The 15,762-nt window shown below is 44.5% G+C and overlaps 1 protein-coding gene across 10 annotated transcripts in view; it reads right to left on the bottom strand.

The window, feature by feature from the left end:
- The window catches only part of pdm3 (POU-domain protein pdm3), a 72,624-nt gene that overhangs the window by 1,269 nt on the left and 55,593 nt on the right, over positions 1–15,762 (bottom strand). For 2 of the 10 annotated variants that reach the window (XM_086830323.1, XM_086830322.1), the window contains 8 exons: positions 7,560–8,059; positions 5,591–6,250; positions 3,944–5,225; positions 3,650–3,885; positions 1,462–1,642; positions 746–802; positions 282–365; positions 39–194 (listed from right to left, as the gene is read on the bottom strand). In XM_086830323.1, coding sequence (XP_086686449.1) covers positions 39–194; positions 282–365; positions 746–802; positions 1,462–1,642; positions 3,650–3,885; positions 3,944–5,225; positions 5,591–6,250; positions 7,560–7,572 — 2,669 coding nt within the window. In that variant the 5' untranslated portion in view covers positions 7,573–8,059. Of the gene's footprint in view, positions 1–38; positions 195–281; positions 366–745; positions 803–1,461; positions 1,643–3,645; positions 3,886–3,943; positions 5,226–5,590; positions 6,251–7,559; positions 8,060–15,762 lie in introns of all 10 variants that reach the window. The other 8 variants (XR_015271092.1, XM_086830316.1, XM_086830318.1 and 5 more) reach the window with 8 other exon arrangements.

The raw sequence follows: 15,762 nt of genomic DNA, 5'->3' as shown, positions 1-15,762 counted from the left end.
TGCTCTGGATCTCTGATTTCGTTGTAACTGAAAGTTACCACTCACCCGATGGATGCGTATTCCGCTCAAAGTGCGCATTCAACAGCTCCAGGGCTTGTGGGGTGAATGAAGTGCGACGCTTCCGCTTCTTGGAGGGCTCCACGCCTATATAGTCGGTGAGGTGATTCTGTCCCGACTTGTAGCGATTCCAGTGGCTAAAAGAAGGTGGAAGGAAAATCCAGTTAGTAAGTTTCATCTTGACATGGACTAAACGTCGCGTGGAATCGCCTCCATACTCTCACCTCTCTTCGGCCTCCTTCATCCAACGCTCCAGCACAGGTTTGATCTTCTGTGCACTCTTTGGTGTGATGTCCAGCTTCTCGAACCTGCGATTGGGGAGTTGGATTTTGTGGGATTAGAAACGCTTCACTCTCGCTGTCGATGTCTTATAAAGCAAAAGAAACGTAACTAAAGTGCCAGGACATTGTCAATTAGCATTCATTCTCGATTTTGGGTACGATCATTCATTTCATTTCATTTCGTTTCTAAATAACATTTGCTCATTGGCAATGCCCTGGGCCAATTTGGGGGAGCGCATTCGTGCAAATTAAATGTGAAATAAAAGAAATATACATACATATGGCGAAATGAATAGGTTAATGAGCCTTGCACTTTAGTTAGGTTTCTCTTGGACACATACACCACACACACACCACACACCACACACACAGCACACACACACACAGCCAAACAGAGGCACACATACATGTTCTGCTGCTGCGTCGATAGTTGAGCGGCGTACATCTGCGCAGCGAGTGCACTGCTTGCATTCGATAGTTGATTATTGATTCGATAGTCAATATCCGGTGGTGGCATTTCGATAATTGGCATTCGACATTCGATGTTGAGAGAGAGAGAGTTAGATAGAGTTGGCGTTTGAATCGAAAATAAATAAACAAATAAAAGAAATAAAATTAATTTAGCATTTAACTTTGTTTTGTTGTTGTCTGTTTTTCGTGGTTAATTTTTGGTTCGTATCGTTTTCTTTTGATATTTTTTAGCTTTGTTGGAAAATGTCCTGGCACTCTACGAAAAAATTGGTTCCAGAAGTTTGACGAAAAACAAATGAGGGAAACATAATATGTGGACTTAAGCAAAAAATATTGTTGATAAAATATAATGAAACATATTGGCTAATAAGGGGGAAAAAGTATCCGATAAAGTTAACTTTTATATTGCTTGCACTAGTCTCCAAACTTTTCCTTTACCACTTTTGTATTAAGGGATCTTTATACTTTGAAATCTAATAGTTGACTAAAGGTAATTAACTGAACCCATATTACAATTTATTGAACTCAATTACTTAGTTATTTCTTGAGAGTATCTTAGGATAAGGACTTGCCTCTGGTATCTGGTATCTGGTATCTGATATTTTGTATCTTATATTATTTAAAACTCGTATCTCGTCTATGCATATCTCACCTGCAAATGGCACTCTGGCTGTAGGCGGGTCCCTCGGTCACTGACAGCGCCTGGCCCACCTGGGTCTGGGTGAGGCCCAGCGATAGGCGGCGCAGCTTAAAGGCCTTGGCAAACTCCTTGATCTCGTCCAGATCGATGCCGTCCACCACATTGGTGGTGGCCTGATTGATGGTGGGTTCATCTGGGTGGGGGGTAGAGAAACACATTCGATTAATGGATAATCCCCTGGCTGTCAGGCATTAAGTACACACTTAAGTCTAACTTATAAATGTGAAAATTGGCATAGCTCCCTGGCGTAATTAACAATGAAAACGACACCGTAAATTGCTGCCCTGTCGTGGTCTTAATTACAGCTAATTGCGGTAATGGCAAAACATTATATTATGGCAGTGCATCGCAGGTAAAGTGATAAAGCACGCGGAAGACACTTGCCGGTACAAGTTGTTCTTGTCTATTAGGCAGGTGCGAAACTCACGGCTTTTATCTGCCTAATTTGTTTTTGCCAAGACAAGACAAGGCAAGCATGGCGAAGGATAGTAAAGGATGCCGTAGGATGCAAACTACTGGCGCAGAATTTTGATTTATTTATTAATGATATGCAAGGAGGGAGCGACAAGGGTCCCGGATCCGGCAGCAGCAGCAAACTCGATGCAACTCGAGGCAGCCTTGTGCTTTGGCGGTAATTAAGATGCGAGAACGGATTGAGTTTAAAAGGGAGGAGCGCCGGAAGAGGAGCCAAAGGATGTGGCAGCATCCTTCGCCGGGCCGTAACTCAAGCTGTCGTCGCTAGCTCGCTAGCTGGCTTTGTTTGCCTCGGTTGTTGCTGTTGCAGCAACGTTTGAAATATGTCATTAAATGCGGAAGACATCTTAAGTTTTTGTATGCATCAATTAGTAGTAATTAAGCCGCATATTGTCTGCAATTTGTATGCGCAAACGATCCGAGATGTGGCAATCGAGACTGCTGGTGCTGCTGCTTCTGCTGCTCTAGGTGGCAGTCTCATCCTGATGACTCTGCTCGGAAGCTCCTCTAATGGCTGCTACTCTGGGGGCTTTGCCTTGATTTCTTGTCGTTGGCCGGGCTTGTGCTGATTGCATTTTTAATGCATCCGAAAGTTTCAATTAAGGCCTGTCGAGCGGGTCGGAATCTAATCAATTCAAAATGCTCAAACAAGAGAGAGAGAGAGAGTGAGAGACTGCCACTCTGCCTGGGTGCTAGTGCCCATAATCCGCCCTGAGCTAATCCCATCAGGACGGATGACATGGCTCGATCCTGGGATGCCGTCTTGGCCCCGAAACCTAATCCAATCCCGGAGCAGATGCGGAGCGTGACAACGTCAACGCCGCTGCTAATTTGCCCAACACTTTCGGTTGACATCTCTCAACTTTCGGGGCGGCATACACTGCATTGGGGCAAGTTTTGTTTAGCAGCTCACCTAATCCCCCGACCCGGAGACAGGCCAGGACCTCCACTGGAAAGTCTGCATCAATTATGAATCCTTCGACTTCGTCTCGAGAAGTCGTGTAAATGCACGGCGAAACTTTTCGCACACCCACTCACACACACGGTGACAGCCGGCGCGGAGTATATCACTTTTGGCAGGATAAGGCAGAGGGAAGGGGGTTCACAGATTCTAGTTGATTTTCTTTTGCAAAATTACATAAAGTGCAGTCAAGTTGTTAGGGCTTTTGGCATTGCCTGAAACGGAGCAGCAGCCGAAAAGTTGCCTTTCGCTGGAAATTTCGTTAATTAATGTTGGCCCAAAAAGTTCATTCCTCGCCCAAGCCTTTATGCATATACATATGTACATATCACGCATACGCCGTGTTGCACACGAGTGCGGCTCTTAAAATATCAAATCATCAACAGCCGACTGCCCGGGACCCCAATTATACATGTACATTTGCGGAAAGAGCACTCAAATTTCGGGCCTCCGGCTTATTGGGATCATTATGCCAGCTGAAGGATGCTTAGAACTGTTTTTGGGGAATTTGTGTGTGAAATTATTGCTACGCTAAGGATAACATGGATGCTTCAAAGTTGGAATGCAAACCGAATGAAAGAGTGCATATTATAATTTGTACTATTTTTACACCTTTAAAGGTCAATATCCTTGATATTTCAGTGATTTGCATCCCTGCCTTAAAGTATTTATAGTTAAGGGAAGAAAGAATCGATCTTTACTCACTCGGAGAGTCCATGAGCAGGTCGTTATCGTTGTCATTGCCATTGGGCGACATGTGCGGCGGTTCACTCCGCGACGAGGGGCTCAGCTTAAGTGGCTGCATCAGGGATCCAGCGGAGGTGGAGGGTCCAGGACCCGGCGAATCCTCACGCGGCGAGGCTGACGAGGCTCTTGTGGCCGTGGCCGTGGGTGCTCCCAAAGACTTGGTGATGGTCAGCTCGCCATTGGAGGCATTGAGTCTGGAATAAAATAATTAATAACTAAAATCCAAACTGGAAAGAATCAGGATTCACTTACCTGTTGATGCTGCTAAGTACGTTGGCCGTCGCACTTGAGCCCGCCGCCGCCGATGGCGCCCCACAACTGCTGGTCGAGGTGGCCACAACGGAGTTGGGTCCGTTGCCCAGGTAATCCCGTTCCAGACGCGGAGATCCGCCCAGCGAGAGGGCATGGCCCTGGGGCGAGTGCGTGCGGAACAGTGGGGATGTATAGCCTCTGTCGCTGATGCTGTTGGCCGCCGAGCTGGAGGGCAGGGAAGTTGGCGGCGAAAGTCTGCCTGGGGCCAAACTGCCTACCAGATGACCTCCGCCCGAGCTGGACGACACACTGGCTCGGGTAGCCGTCGCCGTGGGCGTGTGCGAGCGTCGCTCGTGCCGCTCCTGGCGATCCAGACGCTCCAGTCGCTCCAGCCTCTCGTGCCGATCGTGATGCTGGCTGAGATTCATGCCGCCGGACGTGGGCCTGCCCTGCGGACTGTGCTTGGGCGAACGCATACTGTGCCCAAAGTGGTGTCGCGGTGGCGGTGCCGGCGGTGAGCTGCTGGCACTCAGCTCCAGCGGCTTTATATCCATCTGCGGGGCTGTGAGCTCATCCGGATGCCTTAGGCTGATCTGAGGCAGCGAGGAGGAAACCGTGGAGCCAGAGGACTGCGGCTGCAGGTGATGGTGCAGGTGCGTCTGCGTCTCCGGCTTGATGTGCAGCTGCTGTTGCAGCAGGAAGGCGGCTCCGGGTGGCGCCTGTGGCGGTCCTTTGACTGGCAATCCTGGACTGCCTCCCGTTGGTGAGCTAGCTGGCGGGGATCTCTCCGCAGAGCGCCTCAGATCGGCAGCCAAATGAGAGTGTGGCAGGTGACCAATGCCCAGATGCTGCTCCCGTTCCCGCTCCCGTTCTCTCTCTCTTTCTCTTTCTCGCTCTCGCTCTCGCTCCCTTTCCCGCTGATGCTGTTGCACCTGCTGCTGTTGCTGTTGCTCTCGCTGCTGCTGATGTGTGGCTGCTGCAGCCGCAAAGAGCTCCGGATGCAGAGCCGTGAGTAGCTGCTGCACACCCGTGGAGAAGAGATTGGGTTTGAGTAAATTCGTGGGTGTCTGAGCCAGTTGGGGCAAAGCAGAGGCATGTTGCAAGGCGGCCAGCGAAGGCGGTAGCAAGTCCCGCTGCTGCTCGCGTTGCTGCTCCCGCTGTTGCTGCTGCTGCTGTTGCTGCTGGTAGCTGGCGAAGGCTCCAAAAGCATTTGGCAAGAACTGCTCCGAGGTGGGAATCTGCGGACTCACTGGAATGGTGAGGATGGTCTGAACGGCAATGCCTGAAAAATGGAAGATAAGGTTATAATTTAATGTATATAAAATAAGTAATTAAAACCTCACAGATTGAACCTTTTTTATAGAAATATTCACGAATCCAAAACCCTTTAAGCAATTCAAAAATCCCGTAAAAACATGTGTGTATTTTCCTCCTACTGTTCGCTTTTCTTAGTTGTTTTTGTCAGGATTACCTAGCATCCTTTTTCCCACACACACACACACACACACACACACACACACACACACAAAAGGAGAGGAAATTGGAAGTTACCCTAATCGCTTTATGGGCTCTATTGCCCCGCGACTCGCTAAAAGTCAAGCCAAGTCAACTATGTTATTGATACCCCAACTATTACCCAGCACTCACCTTGGGCCGTGGGTATGAGCAGCTGGGCGCCCTGGACGCCCTGCACCAGCTGCCCGGAGGCCAGTATCAGCTGGGGCATCTGGGCACTTGCCGGCGGCGCCTGCAGGCTGGGCGGGGGCGAGGCGGTGGCCGCTGCCAGGACATTGGCCAGCGTCGAGGCGCTGAGGGGATGCGGCGAGCTGCTACTGCTGGGATTATCCGGCTGCTGCTGCTGCTGGGCGGAGCTGCTGGTGCCGGAGTTCTGGCCAGATCCCCCAGAGTTGTTGCCCGAGCTGCTGCTCCCGCTGCCGCCGCCCTTGGCCGTTTTGCTTTTGCCGCCGTTAAGGGTGGGTGAGGCGGATGTGGCTCCTCCTATTCCTCCGGCTCCAACTCCAGACCCTGAGCCTGCTCCCACTCCTGCTGCTGCTGCTGCTGCAGCTCCTGTGGTCGCCGGGTCACCGCCCACGCTGAGATTCAACGGCGAATTGAACACGGAGGCAGCTAATCCTTGAAGACTTGCCAGTGCAGCGGCCGTGGCGGGATGGTGATGATGATGCTGATGCTGGTGCGGATGCTGGTGGCCATGATGCGGATGCGGATGCTGCTGTTGCTGCTGCTGTTGCTGCTGCTGCTGTAGCGTGGCCAAATTTTGTAATTTTTGCAAATTTATCATGTCTTGCACTGTGGGATTTTGAACAAGAGTCACACAAAATGTTGTCATTAGTTTTTGTTGCAAAACTCTTTGCCGAATTAGTGGTGGCAAAAGGATGGGGGACCAGCACTAATTGCCAGTTTACTTTGGCCGTGCTGGGTTTTCGGGTTTTCGGGTTTTTGGGGGGAATAAATGACTGTGTCGGTGTGTCGGCCTTCGAGGATGGAAACTCGCCGTGCAGAGAGAAGTCTTAGATAAATTATACAAAATTAGTCTGAGGGAATTAGAGCGTTAAGTAAATGTAAATGCAGCCAAATAAGCGCAGTCGTTAATTACACTTGAAAATAAATGCTTTAGAAAACAGAAAACACTGAGAAATAGCACTTTAGATATATCTAGATGTCTAGATATTCAGGACACTAAATTTCAGCTAGAAGTTTCCTAAGCAGTGAAGGAGTCTTTTCCGACCCTATAAATCATATTATTCTTGATCAACATCATGAAGATTTGTTAACCTAATAAAAACTAATAAAAAACAGCTTTCCGATTTAAAATTAATGCAGTTTTGGAATTGTTATAAGATTTTTAAAATTTTTTATTTCGTCAAAATTTTAATATATAAATTTCGAATATTTGAAGCTGAACTTGCTTTTTAGCTGGAACTTTTCATCTTCATACATTTTTAAACTAATCCTTCTCAGACCATATGGCGTATACTTAATTTAAGGGCTCTCACATTAAGTATCCGCTATGTATGCTAGATTTATCTTAAATCGAAGACTATTTTGTTCGGGAATTAGAATGGAAGTCAGAAGCATAAAATTCAGTGATGGAATCATTTCCGACCCTATAAATCAAAAATATAATCTTGATCAGCATCTTAAGCCGAGTCTATCTAGCCAAAAAAATGTACAAATTTTTTTTATTAAATTTAAATTAAGATTAAATTTTTAAAATATTTTATTTTTTACTTAAATTTGTTTACCTAAAAAAACTACCATAGAACCGGTTTCCGAGTTGAAAACATTGCATTTTTGTCTGAGCAAAGACATTTTTAAACGTTGATTTTGCTAAAATTCTGATAAATCAATCATTAGGCAATCATTCACTTTTAGGTAGAAGAAGATATAATATATCTGAGATATATAGATTTGAATTTACTATAATGCATATGTATATTATATCTTCTTCTACCTAAAAGTGAATGATTGCCAAGAGTCATGTATATTCAATTTGCAAACCCAAAATATATAGTCTTTAATATTAATTCCTACCATTTAGTTTCCATCCCCGAAATATATACATAATATTTGCTTGGATTTGGCTTTCGATATGTACTCACTAGTTCCATTTAGATGTGCCGCAAACGCCTTGGCCTGGGCCTGCTCCTCGCGCCGCAGTCGCATCTCCTCCGCCGCCTGCTCTTCCGCCTCGACCTCGCCCTCGCCCTCCCCCTCGTTCTCATCCTCATCACCATCGATCTGCATGGGCAGGGGTAGGGGCAGGGGCATGGGCAAGGGTGGCGAGGAGTGTTGGTGGTTGGCCAGAGAGGCAGCCTTGGCCGCCAGATTCTTGTAGAACTCCAACTCCTTGACATGATCCTTGCTATCGAACGGCGAGGGTGAGTGGGAGTGGTTGGCGTGCGGGGGTGAGAGCTGGATTTCCATGTCGTCATCGTTGTGATTGCTGCGACTGCTGTGACTGTGACTGTGAGTGTGACTGTGACTGTGGCTGTGACTGTGACTGTGGAGGCGGTGATGTTGCTGGTGGAGGCTGTGGGCCTGGCTGCTGCTGCTGGGCGAGTGGATCTTGTGGCAGTTGATCTCCTTGTCAAAGTCCTGCAAAGAAGGATATTAATTTATTAGTTTTATTTTGATTTAAAAATGTTCTTGTCTTCTGAATAATTCTCCCATTAATTAACTGAGCAACTGTGTTGATTTAATATATTTAAAAATCACGAAAAAAAACATAGCTTATTATAAAAGACATCCCATTTGAAATATCTTGAATTATGTATCATTGAGTGCTGCTAAATTGAATTATATTTTTGTCCATTAATGCCAATTGTCAATTGTCCGGCTGCATATATCCTCGTACCCTCCAGGCTAATGACGAGTCCTGAATCCCCGTTCATTGTTTGCTGATTGGATTATATATTTAAGCGCCCAGCGTTGGCATTTTCGGACTCGTATTACATTTCATTTGTGTCTGTCGAGGCGACATTTACATGGGGCGTGTTAATAAGTTAATTTAATTTTTGTTGTAATTGTCAGAGCACATTTATTGTTTGGCATTTTGATCTGCCGGCGCGGATGAGCTGGCCAATTTATGCAAATTTAATTGGTTGCAATTGTTGCGATTCTGTGGAGGGGTCTGGGACGTATCAATATTGACTTGATTAGCCGTTTAGGCGATCCCCATACAATTGGTTATTATTGGGCTCTTTAAAATACAATTTGCCAAACGACTTTTAATTTAAAGTATGGGTAAATACCTAGCAGGACAAAAGGGAATCCTTTTCCATAAAAAGAAAAAAACGAACGGTTGGCAAGGTAAACCAATATAATTATTGGCAATTAATGCTGCCAAGGGAAGTTTTAGGGGAGGGAACATTAATGCCATGAGCAGGACCAGCTCCAAGACCCTTCTTTGCGTCGCGGCGGAGCTTCAATTAAATTTTATTTGCATAGGAAATTAACATAATTGTAGTGCAAAGTACAGACCGAAAAAAAAGAAATCGGAAAGGAAAGGAGCTGAAAAAAATGGTAAAATCGGAAGAGGGAAGGTCCAAGGAAAAGCAATAAAAATAAGCAGTAAACGTGACAGCAATCGCTGGCAAAGTGTTAAAAAAATATATATTTATTTATGCAAATAAATTGAAATGTTTTCGGTGGGTGTTCCAAGGATCGCAATTAGACAGACGATAAGGCTTTGCCCACCGATTAAATAGGTGAATATTATATGGCAACCATTACGGGGGAAATACCCAATAAATCCATCCATCATATGCGCTTCATCTATTCTTCAGTTATCGAACACTAACTAACAGAGACAGGAGACTGCATACATAGTAGTCACATTAATTAAAGCACTTGATAAATTTCCCGGCAACGTGATGCAGATACATTTAAAATTGACATTTATTGGCGCCGTCACTTGCCACTGCTTAAATAGTGAGCGGGGAAAATAGAAGAAGGTCCTGCCAGGACGAACCGAGTTAATGTCATTGAACAGCAAATCGAACTAAATTTATGACACGCCGAGAACGTGGTGGAGAGTATGAGGGGAAAAAAAACGGTAAAGAAAGCCGGCACTCTGGCAACGTTAATGTCCTGCGAGTGTCCCCGTGCCTTTTTTTAATGCTCCTTTTTTCCTATAGATGTGTGTGGGTGAGTCCATGTCCTTTATGCAAACAGGCGGCAAACAGACGGCCGCTGACAGCAACTACACCTCCGCACACCCACTGAGTAGTTCGGCGTCCGTTCACTGATGTGCAATGAATTAACTTTTCAACATATTTACTCACGCTCAATTGAAAAGGACCTCGATGGTGTGTGTGGGTGTGTGTGTGTGGGTGTCCCTACGGCAGCAACGGCATTGCCGCTAAAAGTTGAAGAACAAAACGTGGCCGCCATAATGAGGCGCTGAAGCCGATGGCCGTCCTTTGTTGCCAGACAGCTCTGTTTTTGTAGCCCCGCAAATGAGCGGAAATTAAAAACTGATTTAGCATTGGCCAAGCGAGAAGGCATTGGATTCTAAGCTGATGTACATATATGGTTGTGGGAATGCATATATATGTAAAGTAATAACTTTGCTTTAAATAGTTTGGAACGGGGAAGATTATGCACATGATAGAAACTGGGGACCCAATTTCATTTTATTATGTTTAAAAATTTAATAAGAGACGATACTAAATGGGAAGGAATGTATATTGATTATTTTTCTTCTTTTCTGCATTCTCCCTTTAAAATATTTTTATAGCTTAGCTTTAAGGCTATTAAGAATTAACAGTCAGTCATTCTTTATTTGAAGATTATATGAATATTTTGATAAAAGATAGCTAAAACAAGAAAAGGAAGTAACTTCGGTATGCCAAACTACATAAGTGCTTGCAGTTTGCTATTGATCATACCTACATAGGTATAAAATATTTGCGCTTTTTGAGTTGATATTTATCTATATTTTTAGGAGACAAATTTTTTTAGACAAGTTATAGTGTTAAAAACTCATTGCTATATCAAAAAAGCATTAATTTTAGTTCAGAAAAATGACTCCATCTGACTAAAATCATAATCTCCTGCAAGAGTTGTTGGCAACCAAATCTTTGTGACTTTAAGTTCATTACTAATAAATTTTTATATTTATAATTTCTGATTAAACCCAAGGTTCTTTTCAATACCCTTCTAATATTCATAAATTCGAAAACCTCTTAAAAGAATTTGGCAAGAGAAATACATCATTTCGAAACCCTTTCAAGCCCTCTGTAGATATATATAGTAATAAAGATAACATTTATAAATCCAAAGAATGAATGTAGCCATTACTTTTTTCCAGCAAATAGGTAAAAAATAAAAACCATACATTTATATATACACCCCATCACAGTCTGGACAATCGCCTCTACTCAGGAACTGGACAGTGAAGCCCACTTAAAGCCACCCAACAATCGGCCACATATACGTTTTCCCCTCTGGCACTCCCTTTATCGCTGTTTTTGTTGCGCCACCGACAAATGAAAATAAGTCAAAAAAAAAAAAAAAAAATAGAAAATGAATTGAATTATTGCAAAGAGCAAGAGATGCTCGCTGGGTGGAAAAGGGGATCACGGGGGCGGCACAAACGGGAGGAGCACTTGACAGCCTCGAATGTGATAAGCAAAAGCCCGGCGCGAAATGGAAAACTCGATGGCAGAGCCTTTGCTTTTGCTTTTCTTCTTATTATGCTCCCCAGCCCAGAGCCCACACTCCGTCTCTCCTTCGATGTCTGTGCTTTTTTATGCAGCATGCTTTTGAGCGCGACGCGAAATTATAATTCACACATGTGACCAGCCGAAGGGTAGGAGTGGGTGGTGGGTATTGGGTGGTGGCATTGGGTCCTGCTCGCTCGGCCATTTGCCATTTGGACAGGAGCAAGAGGGGGTAGCGTGGGGTAGAGTGCGCTGGGTGGGCTGTAAAAAAATGCAATTGCCAAAAAGTAGCCGGGCCAAAAAGAAAGCGAAAACGCGAGGCAAGTCGACATCGCCGCCGAACGGTTGCGTTGCTTGTTTGCTTTAATTGCAAATGGCATTTTTTCCATGGCAAAATGGGGGAAAGCAGAAAAGGATGTGGAGGACAACCACGTTACAAGCTGACCAACCTCGACCGCCACCACCCCATTTTGCATGGATCAGAGGGAGACGCTGCTCTCTGCCGGCTCATAAATTGTCGAAAAATATTTGACTTGTTCTATTTTTGGTCACCCAACCAAGGCCCACATCCACGAAAAAGAGTGCCCCTGCAATATGCTTTCGTACTCAGCCTCCTGATACTTTTTTTCTTTTCGTTGTTTTGGGGGGGCGTGGTGCAAGCCGGGGCCTTGCACTTTTGCATATTTAATGCTTTGTTTAATGCAAATGCACATAATTTCATCACAGCATCGAGTGTGAGTGTGCAACGTAGTTTTCCTTCTCGAAATGTGAAAATATTTTTCAATTAATATTTATGTTGCTTTATGTGTGCCTGAATTGATAATTTCACCACTTGGACACTCGAGTAAAAAGCAGAGATTGCTTTGCTAAAGGTGATTGAGGGAGTTGAGATTGTTTTTGTAGGGAAAGCAGCTCAAGATCTGTGGTTCCATAAGGAACTCCCCTCGCTATATATTCAGCATTTATTTGTAAAGATTCTATAGGTTCATGTTTATCTTTCCATTTCAATACCTTCTCTTAACACAACCTGCTAAAAATCAACTGCCCATCAATCGAACCATTAGCTCTCTAAACAAAAAGAAGCAATGTCCATCCAGTATTTGATGTGACGCGGCGATTTCTTGCGCAATTTCCGCCGTGATGTCCATTAAGGTGGAGAGAGCGAGAGAGAGTATAAGCGGCAATTTACAGCCACCCACCGGCGGCGACAAACAAAAGCTGCAAGCTGCAGACATTGCAATTTTCCTCGATACATGCATATATTTCCAATCTATATACACATAACCGGCACGTGGGCATGTATCGGCTGTGTATATATATTCTATATACACATATAGCATAAGTGAGGGGGATTTCCCTTATATGGACAGAGCGCAGCTGACAGTCGCATGGCGAATGAGCGAAAGAAAACAAAAAACGAAACAAAACAACAGCGAAGCACAAAAACCAAAACAAAAATGTGTAAAAAATGATGAACGATGAGGGGGTAGTGGGACGAGCAGGAAAATGGGAAAAACGGAACAAAACAAAAACGGCAAAAGGCCTGGAAGCCTGGAGGATGGGCGAAGGTCCTGCCTGCTGCTCCTGGTCCATCAGCAACAGCAACATCAATGGGCGCGCCACTCAATCAACCCCACTGGGCGCTAGGAGGGTGGCTTTTGGGTGGCAACATTGCCCGCTTGACAACAATGAAGGCCAAGCATTGTCCAGGACTACCGGCAACTCAACCCCCAAAAATAAAAATAAAAAGTCCTGTGCCTGTCCCAATTTTTTTACGTTTTTCCGTTTACTCTACTCCACTTTTTTTCTCTTTTTTGTTGTGCCTTTAATTTTGTGCTCTCCTCTCTGCCTCGCTTTCTTTTTTACAGCCCAGTCGCTTGCTACAACTTTCTGACTGCTTGGTCGCTGGTCAGCCGCAGTTATTCTTTGGGCGCGCCGGGCGCCAGGACACTCTGGACGCAGGACACTGGACACTGGACATTGGGCAGTGGTCCTCCCAGTGTCCACTGCAGCAGCGGTCATCATCGGGCGGCGCTCTGGTCAAATAAATGCAATTGTACGGGTGTGCCCCGAGCCACCCACTCCTTTTGGGCCGAGCATAAATCCTCAACCTGGCCAACCCCCCCAACAACTCCTCCCATGGAAAAAGCTTCGCACTTTTGCTTGCTTTTCACTTTTGGCGGCACACTTCTTTCTTTCTCTTTTTGTATGCCATTTCTTTGCGCCCAAAAATAAAAAGTAAAAGTTGCCACCCATGGGGGTGGCACAACTCCCCAGTTCTTGGCCATCGACTTTGGGTGGTCAGCCATGAGAGGCATGGCTTGGGTGGGGGTGGTTCTGGTTCTGGTTCTGGTTCTGGTCCGAGTTCTGGCTCTGGCTCTGGGGCTGGGTGTCTGTCGCGGCATTTATTGCCGCAATGTAGCCCGAGGGAGCTGATTCGTTTGCCTCTCCGCTGCTCATTTGCATCAAAATTTTTAATTGGAATTGGTTGTAGAGCTGGGACAAGGGATTGGGGATTGGAGGGGAGAAGGAGAAAGGCTTAGCAGCGCTGACAATTGATGGGCAAAACAATTATTTATTACCTGGGCTAGGTGGGGGAAAATAGATTTTTACGTGGGAGAAAAATAGGAAAGAAATGGGGATAATAAAGATAATTGCTGGAGGTTATTAATTAATTTACTAAATTAATAGTAATACTAGTTACATTTTTTTCAGAATTTTACTAAGCTTTTAAGCTACTATAGTAGCAGAGTTTACAATTTAATTACAAAAACTTCAGTGTATCTAAATATATGTATCTTTCTTTTGAATTTAAATTTATACCCTTGCAGTGAAGGATTCATTTGCCCTTATAAATCATATTCATTCCTAATCATCATAAACAGCTGAATTTATCTGCCCCTGTCCTTAGTTATAAAATTTGAAAAACCTCGATTTACACAATAAAATTAGCATATATTTTTATATCGATTTAATATACCTAGAATACAGATTTTTTAGGTTTCCTTGACGGAATACGAAGGCCGAAAACGTAATGATTTATCAAGGGTCAAATATATTTTTATAGGAATTAAAATCTTAATCAATAAAAAAAATATTTATTTCAAACAAAAAAGTTAATCTAGCAAAGTCAAAAAATTTTATTAACTCACATCCTAATACCTTCTTTAAATATCATAAATATCTAAAAGGAGTTTACGGAGACAGCTTAGTTGTCACCTGGAGCAACGCATTCCCCGAAAAGCCCTTTGAGTCACACGTCTGAGCCTCCATTTTGGCCATTTTACGCACCCTTTTGAACCTGTTTGCCTGTTGCCGTTTTTCCTGATGTTTTTAACCATTTGTTTGCGCACAAATGTTGTGCTGACTTTTTTAGTTTTTCACGTTCTTTTCTGAGGATTTTCCATGCATGCTCCATCGCATTTCGTTGGCCCCCCAATGTATTGTTTGCTGTTTGTCTGCCGCTGTGTTTTCTCCTTCTTATTGGCTGCGCCTTTGTTATTCTTATTTTTTAGGCAGCCGCCGAGGAAACACACAAAAGTTTGGCGTTTTGGGTGACTCTTTTCCCTTCCATGTTTTTCTTTTCTTTTTTTTTTGGTGGCGCCACACATGTGTGCGAGCGAGTGCTAACGCTTTTCCTCTATATTTCTCATTCGCCGCTGCGTTGGCATCAAGAAAAGGAAAAAGTAACATTTTTTTCGGGCCTCGCTGATTGGTTGCACCCTCCGCTCATCTCGGAGCTTTCTCTGCCTCTCCCAGTTTTCCACCATTTCCCATTTCCCAGGCAGGCACAGCCAAATTTTTTGTTTTAGCCGTAGACCAACACACCCGTTTTATTGTCCCAGCGATTTTTTCCCAGAGGGGGTGGCGCCCCTTTTTGGATGTTGGTGCTACTCAACGGAAGCCTCTTCTTGGTGTGTATGCACCGGAGCGAGGTGATTGAATGCGTAATACGAGTGAGGAGGAAGGAGTACCTTTTGGTACAGGCATCAGTTTGTGAGGGAATCAATTGGACAACTTGACCAAAAAACACCTTACTCAAGGCAAAATATCACAGAAGAGTGAAAATTTTAAGATAAATAATACCAATACATTATCTTAAAATAATTATAGATACATTTTTCTTATTCCTAAACTACTTCTAATATCTTAATTACTCTTCAACGGGTTCCTTTTAAATGCAATTACTCTCCTTGGAAATATTTTCACCATGTCTATGGCTATTTGAGCATGCCACACTTTCGTTCTGCCCTCGTAGAGCACTTTGGAATTAATATTCGTATTTTCAATTACCACTGACACTTGTCTATGGCAGCCGAGCCCACAGGGGGATACCGATTCCACCTCCTCCTCGAAGGCGAGAGCCTACCAGCATTTCCGCTGTTGTCATGGGCAACACACACGCCCAGTTCCTATTCCTATTCCTATTCCTATATACATATACCTTATTCCAGCTGCGATCCCAATCCCCAATGCAGAATGTAAAATGTCATTACCGCTGACATAAATGAATAGCTGCATTCATTGCATTTGGCAGCAGCGCCCAGTTGGACAGAGATAGAGCCAAAGGTGGAACATGGCTGCCTTGGCTTCCATCTTAGATTGTTGTAATGGCCGCATTAGCGTTAATTAAAG

Source organism: Drosophila serrata, unplaced genomic scaffold (assembly GCF_035046125.1).
Source record: "Drosophila serrata isolate PLE 108 unplaced genomic scaffold, ASM3504612v1 contig_240, whole genome shotgun sequence".
Lineage (NCBI taxonomy): Eukaryota > Metazoa > Arthropoda > Insecta > Diptera > Drosophilidae > Drosophila > Drosophila serrata.
The sequence above is the reverse complement of the archived record's forward strand: the minus strand, read 5'-3'. Positions and strand labels throughout refer to the sequence as shown.